Here is a 20,473-nt window from a genome sequence, read left to right as displayed (position 1 = left end):
CAATGGGTCCTGAAAAAAAACGGACAGCTCAATGTCTGATTTTTTTTCAGGACCCATTGAAAATGAATGGGTCCAGATCTGGTCCAGATCTGTTCAGCAAAAAACGGAACAGATCAGGAAAGAAACAACGGACGTGTAGTATCTGTCTCCCATACATGAGTTCAAGACCTGAATTTTAAAGTAGAGACAGAATAAAAGTGAAATATTACAGGAGTATCCCTAAGCACCTGTCACGGCTGTATGTGAGCAACAAGAGCATGCACAGAAAATAGAGCTACTGACCGGACCCAAACTAGGGAGGATAAAGGGTGACCCCCTGTCAGACCCTCAAAAGCTCTCCCTATGCTGCTAAACCCATGCCTGGATCCAAATGGTGGAAGGAGGCATGCCCGCGTACCTAAGACTGATGACCACTGTAACCCCTACAATAGTGGAAGGGGCACGGCCACCGGTGCCCTGCTCAGTATATGGAGGGAACCGTGGTCGCCTCGGATCCATTTAGAAAACACACAGATACACAGCAATGTCTGCACACTTAGCTGAAGGGCTGCAGCCGCAGTGAAGACGGATCCAAAGACAGGCTGGCAATATCCGGAGTACTTGCTGCAGCAGAACACAGGTCCAGTGAAAGGATAGCATACAAGGGAAGATACTCAAGCAAGAGCTACAACCCAAATGAGAAATATAATCCACACCTACAATAGGAGGAGGGGGAATATAAAGGCAGGGAAATCAAACGGAGGAGGAACACCCGGGAGGAAGGAAACAGAAAACTCCTCCCAGCTCTAGTAGTGACATCATCACAGGGGTGGAGAAACAGAGCTGTGAGAACGTCCCAAAGCTCTGGTAGTGACAGTACCCCCCCCTCTACGGGTGGACTCCGGACACCCAGGACCCACCTTCTCAGGATGAGCCCTATGAAATGCCCTGATGAGGCGAGTGGCTTTAATGTCCGACACCGGAACCCACATCCTCTCCTCAGGACCATAACCCTTCCAATGAACGAGGTACTGGAGAGAACTGCGGACAATGCGAGAGTCCACATTTCTGGAAACCTCAAACTCCAGATTGCCATCAACCAAAATCGGAGGAGGAGGCAAAGAGGAGGGTACCGTGGGCTGGACATATGGTTTTAAGAGAGATCTGTGAAATACATTATGTATCTTCCAAACCAGTGGAAGATCAAGACGGAAGGCAACAGGATTGATGACTGACAAGATTTTATAAGGCCCAATAAACTTGGGACCCAATTTCCAGGAGGGAACCTTCAGTTTAAGATTTCTTGTAGACAACCACACCAGATCACCCACACTCAGGTCCGGACCAGGCACACGTCTCTTATTAGCCACACGCTTATACTTCTCACTCATCTTTCTAAGATTACTCTGAATCTTTTGCCAAATGGTAGACAAAGACGAGGAAAATCTCTCCTCCTCAGGCAAACCAGAAAGAGCCCCTCCCGAGAATGTCCCAAACTGCGGATGGAACCCATATGCACCAAAGAATGGCGACTTATCAGAAGATTCCTGACGGCGGTTGTTCAGAGCAAACTCAGCAAGAGGGAAAAATGAACACCAATCCTCCTGGTTCTCTGCCACGAAACAGCGCAAATATGTCTCCAGATTCTGATTGAGGCGCTCAGTCTGACCATTCGACTCCGGGTGAAAAGCAGAAGAGAAGGACAGCCGAAACCCCAGGCGAGAACAGAAAGCCTTCCAGAACCTGGACACAAACTGCGTGCCTCTATCGGAAACAATATCAGAGGGAATGCCATGCAATTTAACAATATGGTCGACAAAAGCTTGCGCCAACGTTTTAGCATTGGGTAAACCAGGGAAAGGTACGAAATGAGCCATCTTGCTAAAACGGTCCACCACCACCAGGATCACCGACTTCCCTGAGGAACGAGGAAGATCCGTGATAAAGTCCATGGACAGGTGTGTCCAAGGACGGGAAGGTATGGGTAACGGGAGAAGGGAACCTGAAGGCCGTGAACGAGGGACCTTAGCGCGAGCGCACGTCTCACAAGCAGCCACAAAACCCTCCACCGACTTACGAAGAGCCGGCCACCAAAATCTCCGAGCAATGAGATCTACCGTGGCTCTACTCCCGGGGTGACCAGCAAGAACAGTATCATGATGCCCCTTGAAGAGTTTGTGACGTAGCTCAGGAGGCACAAACAACTTCCCAGAAGGACAACGGGTAGGTGTCTCAGTCTGGGCAGCCTGGACCTCGGCCTCCAAATCCGAATATAGAGCAGAAACAACTACCCCCTCCGCCAAAATGGGACCCGGGTCCTCAGAGTTTCCTCCTCCCGGAAAACAGCGAGAGAGAGAGCATCAGCCTTCACATTTTTGATCCCAGGGCGGAATGTGACGACAAAATTGAATCTGGAGAAGAACAGAGACCATCTGGCCTGTCTCGGATTCATACGCCTGGCCGACTCCAAGTATGCCAGATTCTTATGGTCGGTAAAAACGGTGATAGGGTGCCTGGCCCCCTCCAACCAATGGCGCCATTCCTCGAAAGCCAACTTGATGGCCAACAACTCCCTATCTCCCACATCATAGTTTTTCTCTGCCGGGGAGAGTTTTTTAGAGAAAAAGGCACAGGGTCGCCATTTGGCAGGAGAAGGGCCCTGGGACAAAACCGCACCCACACCCACCTCGGAAACATCCACCTCAACAATAAAAGGTAAGGAAACATCGGGATGCACCAAGACGGGAGCAGATGCAAAACTCTCTTTAATCTTAGAAAAAGCTGCAAGCGCCTCCTCCGACCAAGAGGAAAAATCCGCCCCCTTTTTTGTCATGTCAGTGAGGGGTTTGACCACAGAGGAATAATTCAAAATGAACTTTCTGTAATAGTTCGCAAAACCCAAAAAGCGCATCAATGCCTTCTGATTCTCAGGAAGCTCCCACTCAAGTACAGCACGGACCTTCTCCGGATCCATGCGAAAACCAGAAGCAGAGAGGAGAAAACCCAGAAATTGAATCTCCGATACCATAAAAACACATTTCTCCAGCTTGGCATACAATTTATTTTCCCGCAGAATCTGCAGAACCTGAAAAAGATGATCCTGATGGGTCTGAACATCAGGGGAAAAAATCTAAATATCATCAAGATACACCAATACAAATTTCCCCATTAAATGGTAGAAAATACTGTTAACAAAATGCTGAAAGACGGCCGGAGCATTCATCAGGCCGAAAGGCATAACGAGATTCTCAAAATGCCCGTTAGGGGTATTAAAGGCCGTTTTCCATTCATCCCCCTCTCTGACCCTGACCAGGTTGTACGCGCCTCTCAAATCCAATTTGGAAAAAACCTTGGCCCCAACAATTTGGTTGAAGAGGTCCGGGATCAGAGGAAGGGAATAGGGATCGCGAATCGTGATACGGTTCAGCTCCCTAAAATCTAGGCAAGGTCTCAGAGAGCCATCTTTTTTTTTAACAAAAAAAAAACCAGCGGCAACAGGTGATTTTGAGGGACGAATATGCCCCTTATCGAGACTCTCGGAGATATAGGTTTGCATTGCGATTCTTTCCGGTTGTGAGAGATTGTAGAGGCGAGCTTTTGGCAGCTTGGCGCCGGGAATGAGGTTAATGGGACAGTCAAACTCCCGGTGAGGAGGTAGCTCCTGAACACCGCTCTCGGAAAACACGTCCGAGAAATCAGAGAGAAATGATGGCACAGTTTTAGTAGACACCTCTGCAAAAGTCGCTGTAAGACAATTCTCTCTACAAAAGTCACTCCACTCATTTATTTGCCTTCCTTGCCAATCAATAGTGGGGTTATGTCTAGTGAGCCAGGGTAACCCCAAAACTAGAGGAGAAGGCAATCCGTTAAGGACAAAACAAGATATATCCTCCACATGAGTGTCACCTACAGCTAACCGGATATTGTGAACAATGCCCTTCAGAGATCTCTGTGAGAGTGGAGCAGAGTCAATAGCAAAAACAGGTATATCCTTTTCTAATGTGCAAACCTGAAAACCATGCATGGCTACAAATTGAGTGTCAATAAGATTGACGGCCGCTCCACTATCAACAAAAATCTCACAAGAAATGACTTTGCTCTCTAGCGCCACCCTGGCAGACAGGAGAAAATGGGAACTGCAGGTCAGAGGAAAAGCATCAATTCCTACATCAACTTTGCCCAAAGTAGCAGATAAAGCAGAGTTTGATGATTTACCTTTTGAGGTTTTTCTCTTATTATCGCTCTTAGTACAGTTCAAGAATCTCCTAGACGGACAAACATTTGCCAAATGACCTATGCCCCCACAACAAAAACACACCATACTCTGAGGACTAAATCCTCTTTTATCAGGGGCAAGTCGACCTAGCTGCATGGGCTCCTCCTCAGAGGGGAGCGAGACAGGATGAGGCCCCTGCACACTGAATGAGTCCGCACCACTGCCCCTAGACTGACAATGGCTGGACAGAAAGGTCTCGTTTCTTTCTCTTAGACGCCTGTCAAGGCGTACCGCCAATGACATGGCAGACTCTAAGGACGTTGGTCTCTCATGGAAAGCAAACGCATCTTTCAATCTCTCTGAGAGACCATGACAGAACTGACTCCGGAGTGCAGCATCATTCCAACCTGAATCAGCAGCCCATCTCCGAAATTCAGAACAATAAAGCTCCGCAGACAGTTTGCTCTGGCATAAAAAACGTAAGTTAGATTCGGCCAGAGCAACACGATCCGGGTCATCATATATCTGCCCCAGGGCCACAAAAAATCCTTCCACGGATCGAAGGGAGGGATCCCCTGATGGCAGCGAAAAAGCCCAAGTCTGAGCATTACCCCTGAGCAGGGAGATGACAATCATCACCCTCTGCTCCTGATTACCAGAGGAATGTGGACACAAGCAAAAATGGAGTTTGCATGCCTCTCTGAAGCGAACAAAACTCTCACTGCCCCCGGAGAACGTTTCCGGAAGTGAGACCTTTGGCTTGCAACAGACTCCATGGGCCGGAGCAGAGCCCAATGCTTGAAGCTGAGTCATAGATTGACGGAGATCCGCTACCTCCAAAGAAAGACCCTGCATGCGGTCAACCAGGCCAGAAAGCAGATCCATGTCAAAAAAGACGGTTTTGGTGGATTATAATGTCACGGCTGTATGTGAGCAACAAGAGCATGCACAGAAAATAGAGCTACTGACCGGACCCAAACTAAGGAGGATAAAGGGTGACCCCTGTCAGAGCCTCAAAAGCTCTCCCTATGCTGCTAAGCCCATGCCCGGATCCAAATGGTGGAAGGAGGCATGCCCGCGTACCTAAGACTGATGACCACTGTAACCGCTACAATAGTGGAAGGGGCACGGCCACCGGTGCCCTGCTCAGTATATGGAGGGAACCGTGGTCGCCTCGGATCCAGTCAGAAAACACACAGATACACAGCAATGTCTGCACACTTAGCTGAAGGGCTGCAGCCGCAGTGAAGACGGATCCAAAGACAGGCTGGCAATATCCGGAGTACTTGCTGCAGCAGAACACAGGTCCAGTGAAAGGATAGCATACAAGGGAAGATACTCAAGCAAGAGCTACAACCCAAATGAGAAATATGATCCACACCTACAATAGGAGGAGGGGGAATATAAAGGCAGGGAAATCAAGGAGGAACACCTGGGAGGAAGGAAACAGAAAACTCCTCCCAGCTCTAGTAGTGACATCATCACAGGGGTGGAGAAACAGAGCTGTGAGAACGTCCCAAAGCTCTGGTAGTGACAGCACCTTGCTGTACTTTGATATGCTCCACCCTTTAGGCCCTACATTAGGCTTACAACACTGTATCCATTTTGCTTGGACTGTGGTTGACCTATCCCCCATATTTTCTGGATTGACCGCATTAACAGCTATTCCTTCACAGTGCTCATTTCCAAGTGTACACTATATTATTTCTTTGGACTACCCACTAATGAAAGCTTGAGTAAAACCAGATGCAAAAAAATATAACTTTGGAAGGAATGGAATATCAGGATCAAACAAATGAATTTCAAACTTATGCAAATCATGTTTGGTCTGGCCCTTGTAGATAGTAGACAGTAAACTAGCTATCAATGATGCGGCTGTACTATTGCCCAGTCAGCGTGGTTTATGTATAAATTGTAGAAGAGAAGCTTCATTGAAAAGGGCATAAGATAGTGATTTAGGTAACCTTTAAAAGAAAGATATCTATCTTGTTTATAGTGTACTTAGACCAGCTTGAAACACACAGCTGCTTGATATATAAGGTACCAACATTTTCCTGTTTTCATCCACTTGAACTTTTTACAAAATATATTGAGGACCATATAAAAAAAAAAGAAAAATAAATTGCTCAAAAACAAATATTGGTGCTCTGAAGACTAAGTGCTACGACAATATGTACTGCAGGGACATCCTGTTCTCCACTTTGATATTAAGAAGGTCCTCCTGACAAAGAGCTAATCACAGAGCTCTAGTAACTAGTTGTAATCTTTGGAGAAAGTGTTCATTTCCCTGCTGTTACACATGAACCATTACATGATTCCTACTGAAGTTAAGTTCTATCCATGTAATTCACAGATGTGCTGGGTCCTCCAGAATGAGCAGCTTCTCTCCCCTCTAGCTATAAGATGGAGGTCCTGAACAGGAAACTCCACCTATTAATGGTGTTGGCTTATGAACAACGTTTATCACCTATCCATTGGTGGTTGACTGCTTTTACCCCTACTGATCACAATAGTGCCCTATGTGAATGGAGCAGTAGTGTGCATGCAGGAGCTGAGCACTGTATTTGAAAGCCCCATAGACAGTGAATGAAGCATTGGTCACTTATTTGCAGTGGTAGAATTATAGGGGTCTCAACAGGTGTAGTTCTAAGTGGGCCCGCAGATCAGGGGTTCTACATCCCTCACCTCACCTCACCTAAGGCTTCTTTCTGATCTCTTTTGATGTGTATGGTAAGAGAAAGAGAGCATTAACTATATTAATGTTGTAAAAATACACCTCTGCGCTCCCGTTTGTGCAAGGGGTAGGCAAATTTAAAAGAATTGTGAAAAATCACTGGGACATATTGAGGCAAGATAAACTGATTGGAGACAAAATTCCCATACACCCCACCTTTACATTTAGGAAGGCACGAAATTTTGGTAATTTAATAGCACCCTCTATAAATTTGGAAAAACACCAAAAGAAAACGGGCATGAATATGAAAAAAGGGTTTCATCTATGTAAAATGTGCAAAAAGTGCAAAATTGCGAAAAATCTGAAGAAAAATCCGATACTTGAGATAAACGGAGGCATGGATAAACTAATGCACTCAGCTCTGTGTATCATCATTTAAATCATATCTTTTTTTAGTGATATCCATCCTTCCAAAATGCAGAAAATGACCTTTGGTTGGTATGCTAATGAGTCTTCAAAGTGTGCCCAGCAGGGCATGATTAACGGTTCCTCGAGCACAAGCCCTCCTCCACTGACTGCCCAAGTCTTCCTCCATCAAGGGCCCAAGCCTACCTCTCCACATGTCCTCAGTACCATCACTTGCGCCTTTCTGTCCGCTCCTCCTCTGCGAGGTCATTGTCTTTAGAAAACTCTGCCTGTCTGGTCAGCGCGTCCCTCAGCAAAATCTTGCTCAAGTGCGGGACAGGAAACTGCCATAGCTCGGCACATGCTCTATAACTCCAGTGAGTACGATGCCCACTGCAGGGAAGTCACTGTGCAAGAGCAGTAAGTTTCCCTGTCCTATAGGCTTTTAGAGACCCAGTGATGCTAATAAAATTGTATGGATGGGCTGCAACTGGAGAGTGAGAGAAGACATTTTGTGGGGTAGGGTCTAAGCTGAACATTTTGCATTGAGCTTGTGAGCCTTTGGTTAGGCCTATGCTCAGGTGCAGTACCCCGCCATTCACACAGGGATTTTCTCAATTGATGACTGATCTCTATTTCTTTTGCGATATTGACAGTGGACATCTGTAGGTGTGTGTTTACTACAATACATAGTTGAACTAATATATATATGGTTCCTTCGTTGCAGGACTGAAAAAGAAGAGTACTAGATTACCTTGAGTATCACGTGTTTCTACAGGCCAGTAGGGTGCAGCTGGCGGAGCAAGATTGCTACTTTCTGGAACTAAAAATATGAATTTGATATTAATTTTGATTATGTACTAACTAAGGTAAAGGATACTAAAACATTATTAAACATTTTTACAATAACTGTGAGGCACATACCTGCTGGTCTGCGTACTGGTGGAACATTCATTCGTTGATTTTGGCCTAACCAGTCACGTCTTTGGGACCCTGAAACAGGTGAAAAACATATTATCAATGGTTAAGTTGCTTTTTCTCTGTCTATGGCAGTAGAAGTACAGTACAAGACTGGAAAAAAAATAGCACACAGGTTACTCAGCTTTACTGAAATAAAGCCCTACTACTAAATTAACTACATGCAGTACTTTATTGTATTACTTTACCATGACATCCATTAATGACAGATCATGGCAAAACCTTACAGTAAAGCTAAATTCTCCTTGCAATCCTCGTCTTAAAATGAAAATATTGTCAAAAAATTACCTATTTTTTAAATCAAGTTTTTATGCTACAGAGGCATATCCATTAATTTTTGTTTATCCTACATCAACAACCAGAATGTAAGTATTCTATGTAGTTTTTTTTATATAAAAAAAAGGGTGGAAGACTAGTGTAATTTTTTAGAGCATCAAACATTACTCTAGTCAATGCATTACTCTTCTGTGGTCTTCTATATCTAATCCTATCAAGAGAAAAATAGAGCTGTCATATGGTTATTCCAATTCTAGACCTACAATTATAATGGGGAATACTTTGCAGATAACATTTTCCCTTCACATAAGCAGTAAACTGTGGACTGCCTAACTATTGAGGAGGTTTAATCATTTGCACTGACTGCTACAGAAGGACATATTCAATGCCATAGCACTGATGAAATGAAAAAGTAAAAACTAAACATTGATTTGAAAAAAGACTCCTTTCAGATGGAAGTGTCCCTTTAAACATATTTTGGGCTATTTATCAAACTGGTGTAAAGTAGAACTGGCTTAGTTGCCCATAGCAACCAATCAGATTCCACCTTTCATTTTTAATAACTCCTTTAGAAAATGAAAGAGGAATCTGATTGGTTGCTATGGGCAACTAAGCTAGTTCTACTTTACACCAGTTTGATACATGACCCCAATTTTCTTAAATTTTTTTTCTCATTTTTAATGTCTCAATATTTTTAAAAAAATCATTAAATCTTGTATTTTTTTTTAGTCTGGCCACTGAGCCTCATGAAAGAATGACACTTCCTGTTCTGTAGAGATCCTTTTTTAGGATTCATCTCAATATCATCACAGGCTGGATTAAAATGAAGGGAAATCTGAAGGAAGATTACACAGTATCCACCACCGAAAACAAGTGATGGTCACAGCTCACCCCTTCCTGCACTATTATCTCTGTACAGGTCACAGAGCATGCATAGAACAGTCTCCCATAGAAGTCAATTAAAAACAAATGCAGACACCAGTTTACTATGTGGCTGCTATGAAGCATATCGCTGCTGTTTAAACAGCAGAGCAGCTGGCTGCCCCATAATTATAAACAGAAAATTAAAAGTCTGCAATCAGAAAATTAAGATAAAAAATATATATCAGTATCTGGTTCTAAGTAGCAAAAAAGTTGATGCATTCCCTCAAAGAAAATCCCACTCTCTCAACCATCTACTAAAGTGAGTTAATGTAATATCTATAAGCAGAGAAAATCTTTCACTTTGGTCCTGTGCTTTGTTTTGGACATTTATAAGCTTACCTTTAGAAAAATGCCACCTTACCTTCAGTATCATATGTGTCTACAGACCAGTTTGGAGGAGCTGGAGGTGCGATATTGCTGCTCTCTGGAGCAAGGGAAACAAAAAGATGGTTAATGAATATATAAAATTACATTAATAGATATTAGAAGTTACATATGTAATTGTATTTAAAAGGGTTTTAGAGTGTATGAAAATGCAGAAAAAGTACCTAAATGTGTCTGAATGGTCACTAGATGACACCACCCAGCTCTGTGTAGAACTGTTGCTTTCATGATACTTGGGCTTGCTGTGAAATTAATTGCCAATGTAAAGCACTACAGCTCCTATGATTCTGCTCTCTTCTCATAGACATCAGATATATTTATAGCTGTACTACTATTACAAGTTAAAGAGATGTGCTGTAATTATTTACTGTCTACACACAGTGCTAATTAGGCACTGTATTTATGGCCAGCATGTGAAACACACCTCTAATAGAGAGGGGGAAAGCCAAAGAGAATTAGAGATAGCAGACAGAAGACAACAGGATGTATAACTATTACTATTTTACCTGGGGGTCGACGCTGCACAACTGGAATGTTCACCCGGCTTGGAGCTTGCCAGTCACGACGTGGAGAACCTACAATGGGTATAATGTATTTTAAGCAATGTAGAAATCTCAAACTACCAGCCAAACTCACTATAAAAAGTAATAATTAAAAAACTAGAAAAGCTACTATTTCTGGGGAAATTGTGTGAAGTGTTCTTGCCTCCACCAGTAGTCCACAATTGGAGTGGGCGGAGTAACTGGGTGGAGTGGCTTGAGTAACTGTTATGTTGTTGGAGTGGCTGGAGTAACTGTGGAAAGGTTGGACTGGACAAAGTAACTTTATGGAGTGGGCAGAGTAACTGTGTGGAGTGTTTGGAGTGAGTAAATATAGTAAACATTAAACTAACCAATTGATTGATCAAATTTTAAAAGTGCACATGGCAAGCTTGATAGAGTGAGAAATGCATTTCAACTTTTATTTATTTATATAGCACATTTAATTGCAATATTGTTGCCCAAAGTGCTTCACAGTTACATTAAAACATACATTTATAAAAACATTAGCAGCCGATTTGTGTAGGTGGGCTTGAAAATGAGGGAGTGGTGGCAGTTTAGAAATCATGTCCTGATTTTTCAGCTCACACTCTAGCTTTTGTCACTCTGCTGACTGCTCACACACCTGGGTTCCTATGGCAACTCACTCTACAGCAAGGGCGGAGAAGAGCGGTTAAAAACAAACTGCTCCAACTTGCTCACTTCACTGGCATTACTGAAATAAATGAACTTTGCACGATATTCAAATTTTTCGAATTTCACCTGTATGTGAGATAACAGTAAGTGGTCTTGCCATGCAAGAACACTCAATGAAGTGAATCTATATTCCAGTGTAATTTCTTCCATTCTTATTTCTTCCTTATTTTGCATATATTGTTCACAGTGTCACAATCTGCTAGGGGCTCTATTACAATATTTAGATGCAATATAATAGACTCCCATGTGGAGGAAAAAAAGTTATAACAATTATTGGTTCCCTTAGAATGTAAATTGTATGGGTGGGAATTTATCATTCCCCCCACACCCGTTTTCTAGTGTAAAAAGGTTGTAAACCCTGTGTGAAAAATGGTGCCATGGTGAAAATGTTTTGTCACAAGTGGCGTTTCTATTCTGCCCACTTTCCAAAGAAAGCATGGTGAAGGCAGGGAGGGAGAAGGGCCAACTGGCTCAGCGCATTTATCTTCATTTATGCAAATTTTCTGGAGTAAATAAAGACAGAAATATATGGCAGATCTGAGCTGCCATAGTTTTCTGTTTAGGTGCATCGTTTGGCACGACAGGGGATATCACAAAATGGTGTAAAATGCTGGTCTACGATAAATTCCCCTCTATGTATTCCATAACCTCCTAGCAAGTAATATTATTCTTAAAGATCTAATTTTTACAACTGACATACGGCATTATTTTTTGAGACATTACATTATCATGCTCACAAGCAGCACTGTACAACTCCATTAGTCAATGTTGGTTGAAGTTATCAGACTTCAACCCAAAAAAAGATAGCTGATGACTCATGTTCCATAATACACGCCAAATAACAACTTACCATATTTCACAGATGTTATGTTAATCTTGTATGTAGGTGTTGCATTAATGTGAAAAAACAAAACTCCAATAGTATAGACCTCTATAGAATATACACAATGGGCGTCATTTATTAACCTGAAATACGCTTATATTAGGGGCATTTCCGGCACAGATTGCAACGCAATGGTTAGTTGTGCCGCAATCTGCGACTTTTCCCCACTCACGTCAGGTCTAAAAAAGTAGGCGTGGGCAGGGAAAGGGACGGGCTGGTAAGTCCGTCTCATTTATCAATGGTCTAAATGTAAGACAACTAGGAAGCTGGCATACATTTAGACTGGCGCTGGATACACCAAAGTTGTGTGGAGGCTGGCGCCTCTACATAACTTCCGAGATCCACTGCCTGTGCAGGGGCTTTATTAAAACGCTGGTCTTAATAAATGACCGACAATATGCACACAATAAAGTTTATTTTGTTCTGCATAAAAAATTAAGATCTTCTTTACTATTTTAATGCTTAAAGTAAAGGGTGCTGTGTTGATTCCTCTATAAATTCAGGATAGGTGCACATGAGGGATTTTGTCAGTGACAAAGTCTGTCAAGTATCCCATGGCAGAAACTGATGCAGTTTCTGAAATGGGTTTGCATTTCATGTGGCACGGACCCGCTCTTAGTATAGTTCAATTGAATGCGGCTTTGCCAGAGGTCCATGTGGTAACCATGCCAGGTGTATAGGTCTTGAAAATCGCACAGCAAAAATCCTCGGCTGCATGAACTGCGGCATGGCCTCCCATTAAAAACAATGGGAGGTGGTTTCAACCCAGATTTGGCCCTGAATCTGCTCTGAAACCCATGCTTAATGAACTCCATCTGAACATACCTTTATAGACAGCTAAATGCATTGTACTAAATTCCCCTAAGGTACAGTAAATGAGGTATAGTAGGGCGGCACCATAGACTTATGGATGCTGTATACATACGCCTCTGTACAACCCTGAAGGAGAGTCAAGTGCTTGAGCTCTTACCTTGAGAATCACGTGTGTCTGATGACCAGCTGTGTCCAGTATTTGGGGCCACATTGCTTCTATCTGGAACTATGAGTAGAGAATATAAATTACTAAATAAAATAAACAGGCAAATAACCAAAAAGCATTCATTTCATTTCTTTAAATTTATATTATACCTGCTGGCCTTCTTTGGACAGTTGGTACATTTATCCGGGTGGAACTTTGCCAGTCTCGTCTTTGCGGATCTTAAAGATATAACAAAACTATATTACTATATAACTATAGTGTTACCAAATTTAGAAAAACTATTATTTCTGTGATCACCCATGCTATCAATAATAGCCCACAACACTATTTTGACCTTTTGCAATTTTACTATTGAGCAATTTTGGATTGAGCAAGAGTCAGAGATTATTTTTCAGGGATGCAGCTTGAATTTAGCAGCGTACTAATTTTTTCCAGTGTAAGAATAGTTTTGCGGTAGGTTTCATTTATTTAAAAGTGGTTATTATTGCCAAATTAGCATTATTGGCAGTGGTCCTAACACTTATTATTCCAGAAATTTCAGTACTGCTCTCAAAAGCAGCTGATAACTTTTACTCCCATTCCCTTTGTAAAAGCAGAGCTTGTATATATTTTTACAGAGAAACTTGGCTTTTGTCATGGTCATGACTGTTTTAAGGATTTAGATTGTATGTATTTCATTTGGATACATTGTAGTCTTTTTTAAAGTATGTTTACGTGAATCCATGAAAAAAAACATGTCCATCATTTCATTTATGTGAAAATCATTTCCCCTAGAACCAGTAATTATAGTGGATACTGTGGGGGGTTCTATGACTTTTTTTTTTTAATGCCATTGCAACTAGATTTAGTGACAACTTGCATTTTTATGCCTCCCTCATCAGTTTCCAAAAAGAGGGTCCGACGAGGGCAGGGTGTCACGATCAGTGTGGTGGAAAACTTCCACACTGAACACAGGAGGGAAGGGGAACAGTAACTGGGCCTGGAAACTAGGGAAGGAACAGAACACCTCCTAAACAACCCTGATCCGGGCCCTAACTATCTATCAATATGAATAGACCTTGAAGCTAGGAATATTCATATGCAGGATACCTAGGCCCTAATTTCCCTATAAGGCCCTGGAATAAGGTTAGGACCAGAGACAACCCATTCCTCCCCAGATGGACGAATGGAAGTCTCTGTCTCAGGCCCAGATACAAACAAAAGGGAATAATACAAAACACAAACAAACGCGACACTTAACTTCTGAAAAGAGGGATGAGCAGGAATACCAGAAACTACCTCACACCAGCTCAGCCAAACCAAAATGAAGCTATCTACCGCATAGTCAGATGGGTGGGGTGGGACTATAAAGGGTAGAAGTAATGACCATCGAGCTACAGCTGAGAAAAGGGAAATGGTCATTAACCCTGTCAATACTGAATCAAGAGAAATCAAGGAGGCTGTTAGATTCCTCCATGCTCAGCCAGTCTTCTTGATCTCCTGACATCAGTCACCTCAGGGACCGTGACACAGGGTGTAGTGGTATCCTATGGTGCTTAAACTGCTGCAGGCCATGACCTTTGCTTCCCTGTCAAGCTTTCCTGGGGTGTTCCCAGGCTGTGTATGCTCTGTGACTCTTGAAGGGCCAGTTGGCGCACCCTACACTTCTCCCGCCAATAGCTGATCACCTCACTGTATTTATGGCGCCTTCCCATAAGGGAGTGTGTGAGAGTTTGAGGTTGTCTAGCTTGCTAGTTCCCTGCAAAGGTGTACTGGTGTGTTTGTCTGCCTGTGTACCGATATGATATCTATGTGCCCTGACAAGTCATGTAGACAGGGGTTGTCTTTATAGACCAACTCCTTTAAATTAATTATACATAATTTGAAATAGTAGTTCCACCAAATTGCAAGCATACAAACCAGATTCCATACAAATTGCATACAAACTGCGAACTGCTCATACCAGATCATAAGCAATTGCATACTGCAAACTGCAAACCAAGTTGAGCAAGCAGAACTATTAGTTAGACCTCAGATATAACTTAAAAAGAGAGTACAGATACTCAAGAGAGAAATATATCCACCATTTTTGTGTTGAATGACAAGATTGAACAGTTGAACCACCATCTTATGCATACCGCCATTTTGTGATATCTTTTCAACACGTGTTTTGTACATGGACTATCTACTGCGGAGGCGGCAGTGTTATATGAAGAAAAGTTGAAGTTAATAAAGAAGTTATTTCAAGCATTTGGTGTGCTCTTTAAACCTACTGTCTCTATAGAACAGCGCTAGAGGAATTAGAGAGTAATAGACAGTCTGGTTAGACTAAAAGTCAGAGATACCAAAAGTCTTATAATGCCACAGCGCAAAAGGCACTTCATAGTGCTGCACCTGCCACAAGTACACCCCTCACATTTTTGTAAATGTTTTATTATATCTTTTCATGGGACAACACTGAAGATATGATACTTTGATACAATGCAAAGTAGTGAGTGTACAGCTTGTATATGTACAGCTTGTATGTAAATTTGATGTACCCACAAAATAACATAAAACACAGCCATTAATGTCTAAACCACTGGCAACAAAAGTGAGTACACGCCTAAGTGAAAATGGCCAAATTGTGTCCAAAGTGTCAATATTTTGTGTGGCCACCATTATTTTCCAGCACAGCATTAACTCTCTTGGGCATAGAGTTCACTAGAGCTTCACAGGTTGCCACTTGAATTCTCTTCCACTCCTCCATGATGACATCACAGAGCTGGTGGATGTTAGAGACCTTGTGCTCCTCCACCTTCCATTTGAGCATGCCCCACAGATGCTCAATAGGGTTTAGGTCTGGAGACATTCTTGGCCAGTCCAGCACCTTTACCCTCAGTTTGTTTAGCAAGGCAGTGGTCATCTTGGAGGTGTGTTTGGGGTCGTTATCACGTTGGAATACTGCCCTGCCACCCAGTTTCCAAAGGGAGGGCATCATGGTCTGCTTCAGTATGTCACAGTACATGTTTGCATTCATGGTTCCCTGAATGAACTGTAACTCCCCACAGCTGGCAGCACTCATGAAGCCCCAACCATGACACTCCCACCACCATGCTTGACTGTAGGCAAGACGCACTTGTCTTTGTACTCCTCACGTGGTTGCTGCCAGGCAAGCTTGACACTATCTGAACCACATAAGTTTATCTTGGTCTCATCAGACCACAGGACATGGTTCCAGTAATCTATGTCCTTATTCTGCTTCTCTTCAGCAAACTGTTTGGGGGCTTTTTTGTGCATCATATTTAGAAGCGGCTTCCTTCTGGGTCGACAGCCATGGAATTTATTGCAGTGTGCGGGGTATGGTCTGAGCACTGGCAGGCTGACCTCCACCCCTTTAACCTCTGCAGCAATGCTGGCAGCACTCATATGTCTATTTTGGAAAGACAACCTCTGGATATGACGCTGAGCATGTGCACTTAATTTCTTTGGTCGACCATGGCGAGGCCTGTTCTTAATGGAACCTGTCTTGTTAAACTGCTGTATGGTCTTGGTCACCGTTCTGCAGCGTGTTGGCTATCTTCGTATAGCCTAGTCCATCTTTGAGTAGAGCAACAATTCATTTTTTCAGATCCTAAGAGAGGTCTTTGCCATGAGGTGCCATATTGAACTTCCAGTGACCAGTATAAGAGAATGTGAGTGATAACAGCAAATGTAACACACCTGCTCCCCATTCACACCTATCTTGAAACAATAAAAAGTCACATGACACCGGGGAGGGAAAATGTCTAATTGAGCACAATTTGTCCATTTTAACTTAAGAGTGTACTCACTTTTGTTGCCATCAGTTTAGACATTAATTGCTGTGTGTTGAGCTATTTTGAAGGCACACCACATTTACACTGTTAAACAAGCTGTACACTGACTACTTTACATTGTATTAAAGTGTCATATCATAAAATATTTACAAAAATGTGAGAGGTGTACTCACTTTTGTGAGATACTGTATATAACACTACTGTTATGAAATTTATGAATCGCAACTAAAGGTACAACAAGAGAAAATGTTAAAGAGCCTCTGTTAGTATGATCAACCCTTTAAAAACAAACATACTGCCTGTTAATCATTCAGAGTCAAATTATCCTTCTGTATATGAAATCAGTGGCCCTGTTGTTGAGAAATATGCACAATATTGCATATGCTAATGAGATGCTGGGGGCACATCTTCAATACTACCTTTCCCTCTTAGCCACTCTCCTCTCCCATTTCCAATTTTGTCAGTTTTCACAGACTTACAACCCCCATGAAGTTTGGGGAGGCCATTTTTAATGACCGTTTTTCAGAAAGGCAGGCATGATAAAACTGATAAAACTGTGGTTTTTGCCATTTTTAGAGGCTGTTTTTAAGAATGTACCCTAATTGTTACATTAATTATAACCCTAATGTCATTAGATAAATATATAGCCCTTTTTTAAATCATTTATCTGTTATTTTTACCTCTTGTACAACCAGTCTTGATATTCCCAGAGGATGCGCTTAATTTATGATGAGGGAGACGTCTCGCCATAAATTAAGCGCATCCTTCGGCAGTCCATGCGCCTTGATTAAAATCTACACTAGCTCATAGCTGGACTAGATTTCAGTAATCATTTACACTAGAAAACTGGCTGAAATGATGATAAATGTGTCAGGGCTGGTTTGGCCCCAACCAAACCCCCTCTCCACCCCCTTTCTGAAAGTGGCGAGGGCAGCGTAGAAACATCACGTGTGAGATCTAGGCTCAATGGCATTTAGTTATGGCATTTAACATTTACATACACTATATGATTTTTTTTTTTTTCTCATTTACCATTGTTCAAAAAAAATAAAAAAAATACTGTATCAAGTTACATTTAACTTACTTGGATTTGCTTGGCTTGCCTTTTCAGCTAAAATCTGTTGAATTCTACTGGCACCTGTTAAAAATACAATGCATATATACACATATCAATTCATAAATGCATTTCTAGTTATGTATTCATTAGAAAGTATTAAAGCAACAATTGCGATACCTATTGAGAAAGAACATTGAAGAAGTAAGAAAAACTACCACAAGAGGACACAGTTTTAAATTAGAGGGGCAAAGGTTTAAAAGTAATATAAGGAAGTATTACTTTACTGAGAGAGTAGTGGATGCATGGAATAGCCTTCCTGCAGAAGTCGTAGCTGCAAATACAGTGAAGGGGTTTAAGCATGCATGGGATAGGCATAAGGCCATCCTTCATATGAGATAAGGGCCGGGGGCTATCCATAGTATTCAGTATATTGGGCAGACTAGATGGGCCAAATGGTTCTTATCTGCCGAAACATTCTATGTTTCTATGTTTCTATAAGTAAAGGACAAATAAAAAGTGCATAGTTTGAGGATAAGTTATTGAAGACAGATGTTCAGTTGTAGTGAATAGGATTTTAAGACATATCCCTACCTGGATTACTCCTTTGGATTTGTCGGCTACTTGCATATGTTGTTGGAGACCTGACAACTTTAAAACAACAAGACTTGATTAGTACAAAAATACTACATTTTGTAACTATGAAATGCATTAAATGTAGTAAAAAAATACCTTGATTTGGCACTCTACCTGGTACAGCTGGCACTGCTTGCCCTGAAATGAAGATCATATAAACAATTTAAAGGAGTTTTCCAGGATTTGTTTGGAACTGAACTGCAGGACAAGGCACTGTCGACCCTACAGATAAGGCTTGAGGAACTTTCTTGTAAATACAGTTAACAGTGATAAGCGAATGTGTTAAAATACAATTCGGAATCGATTTAAGTGAATCAGTCGGTGATTTGATTTTGGCACAAGTGCTCCAATTGCCATGAAAATTTGAGGATGAAATTCTGGCGACTCCTAGGACTGGATGCAACTCATTTAAAGCTCTTTAACACCAAGTCAGGTTTAGTCTTAAAATGACAGCGACATATATGGCTATTGGTAATCACATGGTTGCTGGTGGTAACTAAAACTTTCTCTTTAACCCACCCCTTCCAGTCAAAGCGAGGTTTACCTTTCTGACAAAGCCAAATTTTGCAAATATGATGCATGTCACTTTATGCGGTAATAACTTTGGAATGCTTTTACTTATTCAAGGGATTCTGAGACTGGTTTTATGTGACACATCATACTTCAATTTCAAGCAGAGCCCTTGTAGCACATAGTGGATTTTCTGCGTAGGGTTCCCACCCCTATCAATAATAAATTCAAAGACTCCAGCCAAGTTTGTATAAAGTGCAATTCCGTTTTATTTAGCAAACAATTGGTGGTTGCTACGGCAAAGTAAGTTGTTGTGACGTTTCGGCACATCTGTGCCTTCATCAGACCAGTGCCGCTTGAAGTACAAAAGATCTCAGGTGTGGACGCAGTAGGAAGAAAAACTTTGCCGTAGCAACCACCAATTGTTTGCTAAATAAAACGGAATTGCACTTTATACAAACTTGGCTGGAGTCTTTGAATTTAACATCATACTTCAAGTTAGTGGTAAATTTGAAGAAAAAGATAAGAATTGCACATCAACATGCCATGCATTGATCTGTTGCTAATCTCATTTGTAAACCTCTCTATTGAGGTACTTAGTATAAGTTTTAATCAAAATGCATATGCCCACTCACCACATCAAGGTGACCTATACTGAATCGGTCCTTACACTATGGCGCAGTGCCACTTGGTGACCACTGCCTCCAAGGGCAAATTTTGGTCGGCCTAAGGCACATGCACACGACTGCGATTGGCCTGGGAAACACAGTCTGTCTGTCTGACGGATCTCCTGAGCCAACCATGGATCCTCTTAACTCTACTAACTGTATCTTAGTGTTTTATGATACAGTAAGCTCATATCTGATTGTGGGTCTGCAATCAGATATGGGTAACAAGAGATACAGCAACCCACAATTTGTTACATATTTTTTTCCTGAATAAGGAAACGGCCCATATGTGGTTGCAAACTGCTCTATAGGTACACCGCAGCGCTGTTAAAATTAAATATTAATTTTTTTAAATAAAATGTTGCTTTAGCCCCACAGTTTTCAGTTTCACAAGGGGTAACAGGAGAAAATGCATGCCACAATTGTTTACCCATTTTCTCCTGTATACAGCAAGACCTATATGTGGTTGTAAACTGCTGTATGGTTACCCTGAACGGCCTACAAGGGAAGGAGTTCCATTTGGCTTTTGGAGTGTGGATTTTTCTGGAATGGTTTTGGATGCTACAGAAAACAAAAATCCTCAATAACTGACCACATTTTGGAAACTACTGTACACCCTTCAAGTTTTTTAACAAGGCGTGGAGTGAGCATTTTGACACAACAGATATTTTGCAGAAATCAATGAGCAGGTGACCGTGCAAAATGAAAACTGCAGCTTTTTCACGGATATGGCATTTCAGTCCCAAATATATGCTGTTCCCAGCTTGTGCCATCTGAGACACATCACACCCCTTAAATTGTTAGGTAGGTTCTACTGGGCATGGAAATACTATAAATGTAGATGCAAACTGCTGTTTGTGTATGCTGCAGGGTTCAGAAGGGAAGGACCCCCCCCC

At 42.0% G+C, this 20,473-nt stretch overlaps 1 protein-coding gene across 5 annotated transcripts in view; it reads right to left on the bottom strand.

Moving 5' to 3' along the window:
• VIT (vitrin) overlaps nt 1-20,473 on the bottom strand; it is a 184,448-nt gene that overhangs the window by 53,370 nt on the left and 110,605 nt on the right. For 3 of the 5 annotated variants that reach the window (XM_040429529.1, XM_040429533.1, XM_040429532.1), the window contains 9 exons: nt 18,496-18,537; nt 18,358-18,414; nt 17,794-17,847; nt 13,083-13,151; nt 12,925-12,993; nt 10,343-10,411; nt 9,813-9,876; nt 8,199-8,260; nt 8,029-8,097 (listed from right to left, as the gene is read on the bottom strand). In XM_040429529.1, the coding sequence (XP_040285463.1) occupies nt 8,029-8,097; nt 8,199-8,260; nt 9,813-9,876; nt 10,343-10,411; nt 12,925-12,993; nt 13,083-13,151; nt 17,794-17,847; nt 18,358-18,414; nt 18,496-18,537 (555 nt within the window). The remainder of the gene's footprint in view (nt 1-8,028; nt 8,098-8,198; nt 8,261-9,812; nt 9,877-10,342; nt 10,412-12,924; nt 12,994-13,082; nt 13,152-17,793; nt 17,848-18,357; nt 18,415-18,495; nt 18,538-20,473) is intronic. The other 2 variants (XM_040429530.1, XM_040429531.1) reach the window with 2 other exon arrangements.

This window comes from Bufo bufo, chromosome 4, assembly GCF_905171765.1.
Source record: "Bufo bufo chromosome 4, aBufBuf1.1, whole genome shotgun sequence".
Taxonomy (NCBI): Eukaryota; Metazoa; Chordata; class Amphibia; order Anura; family Bufonidae; genus Bufo; species Bufo bufo.
The sequence above is the reverse complement of the archived record's forward strand: the minus strand, read 5'-3'. Positions and strand labels throughout refer to the sequence as shown.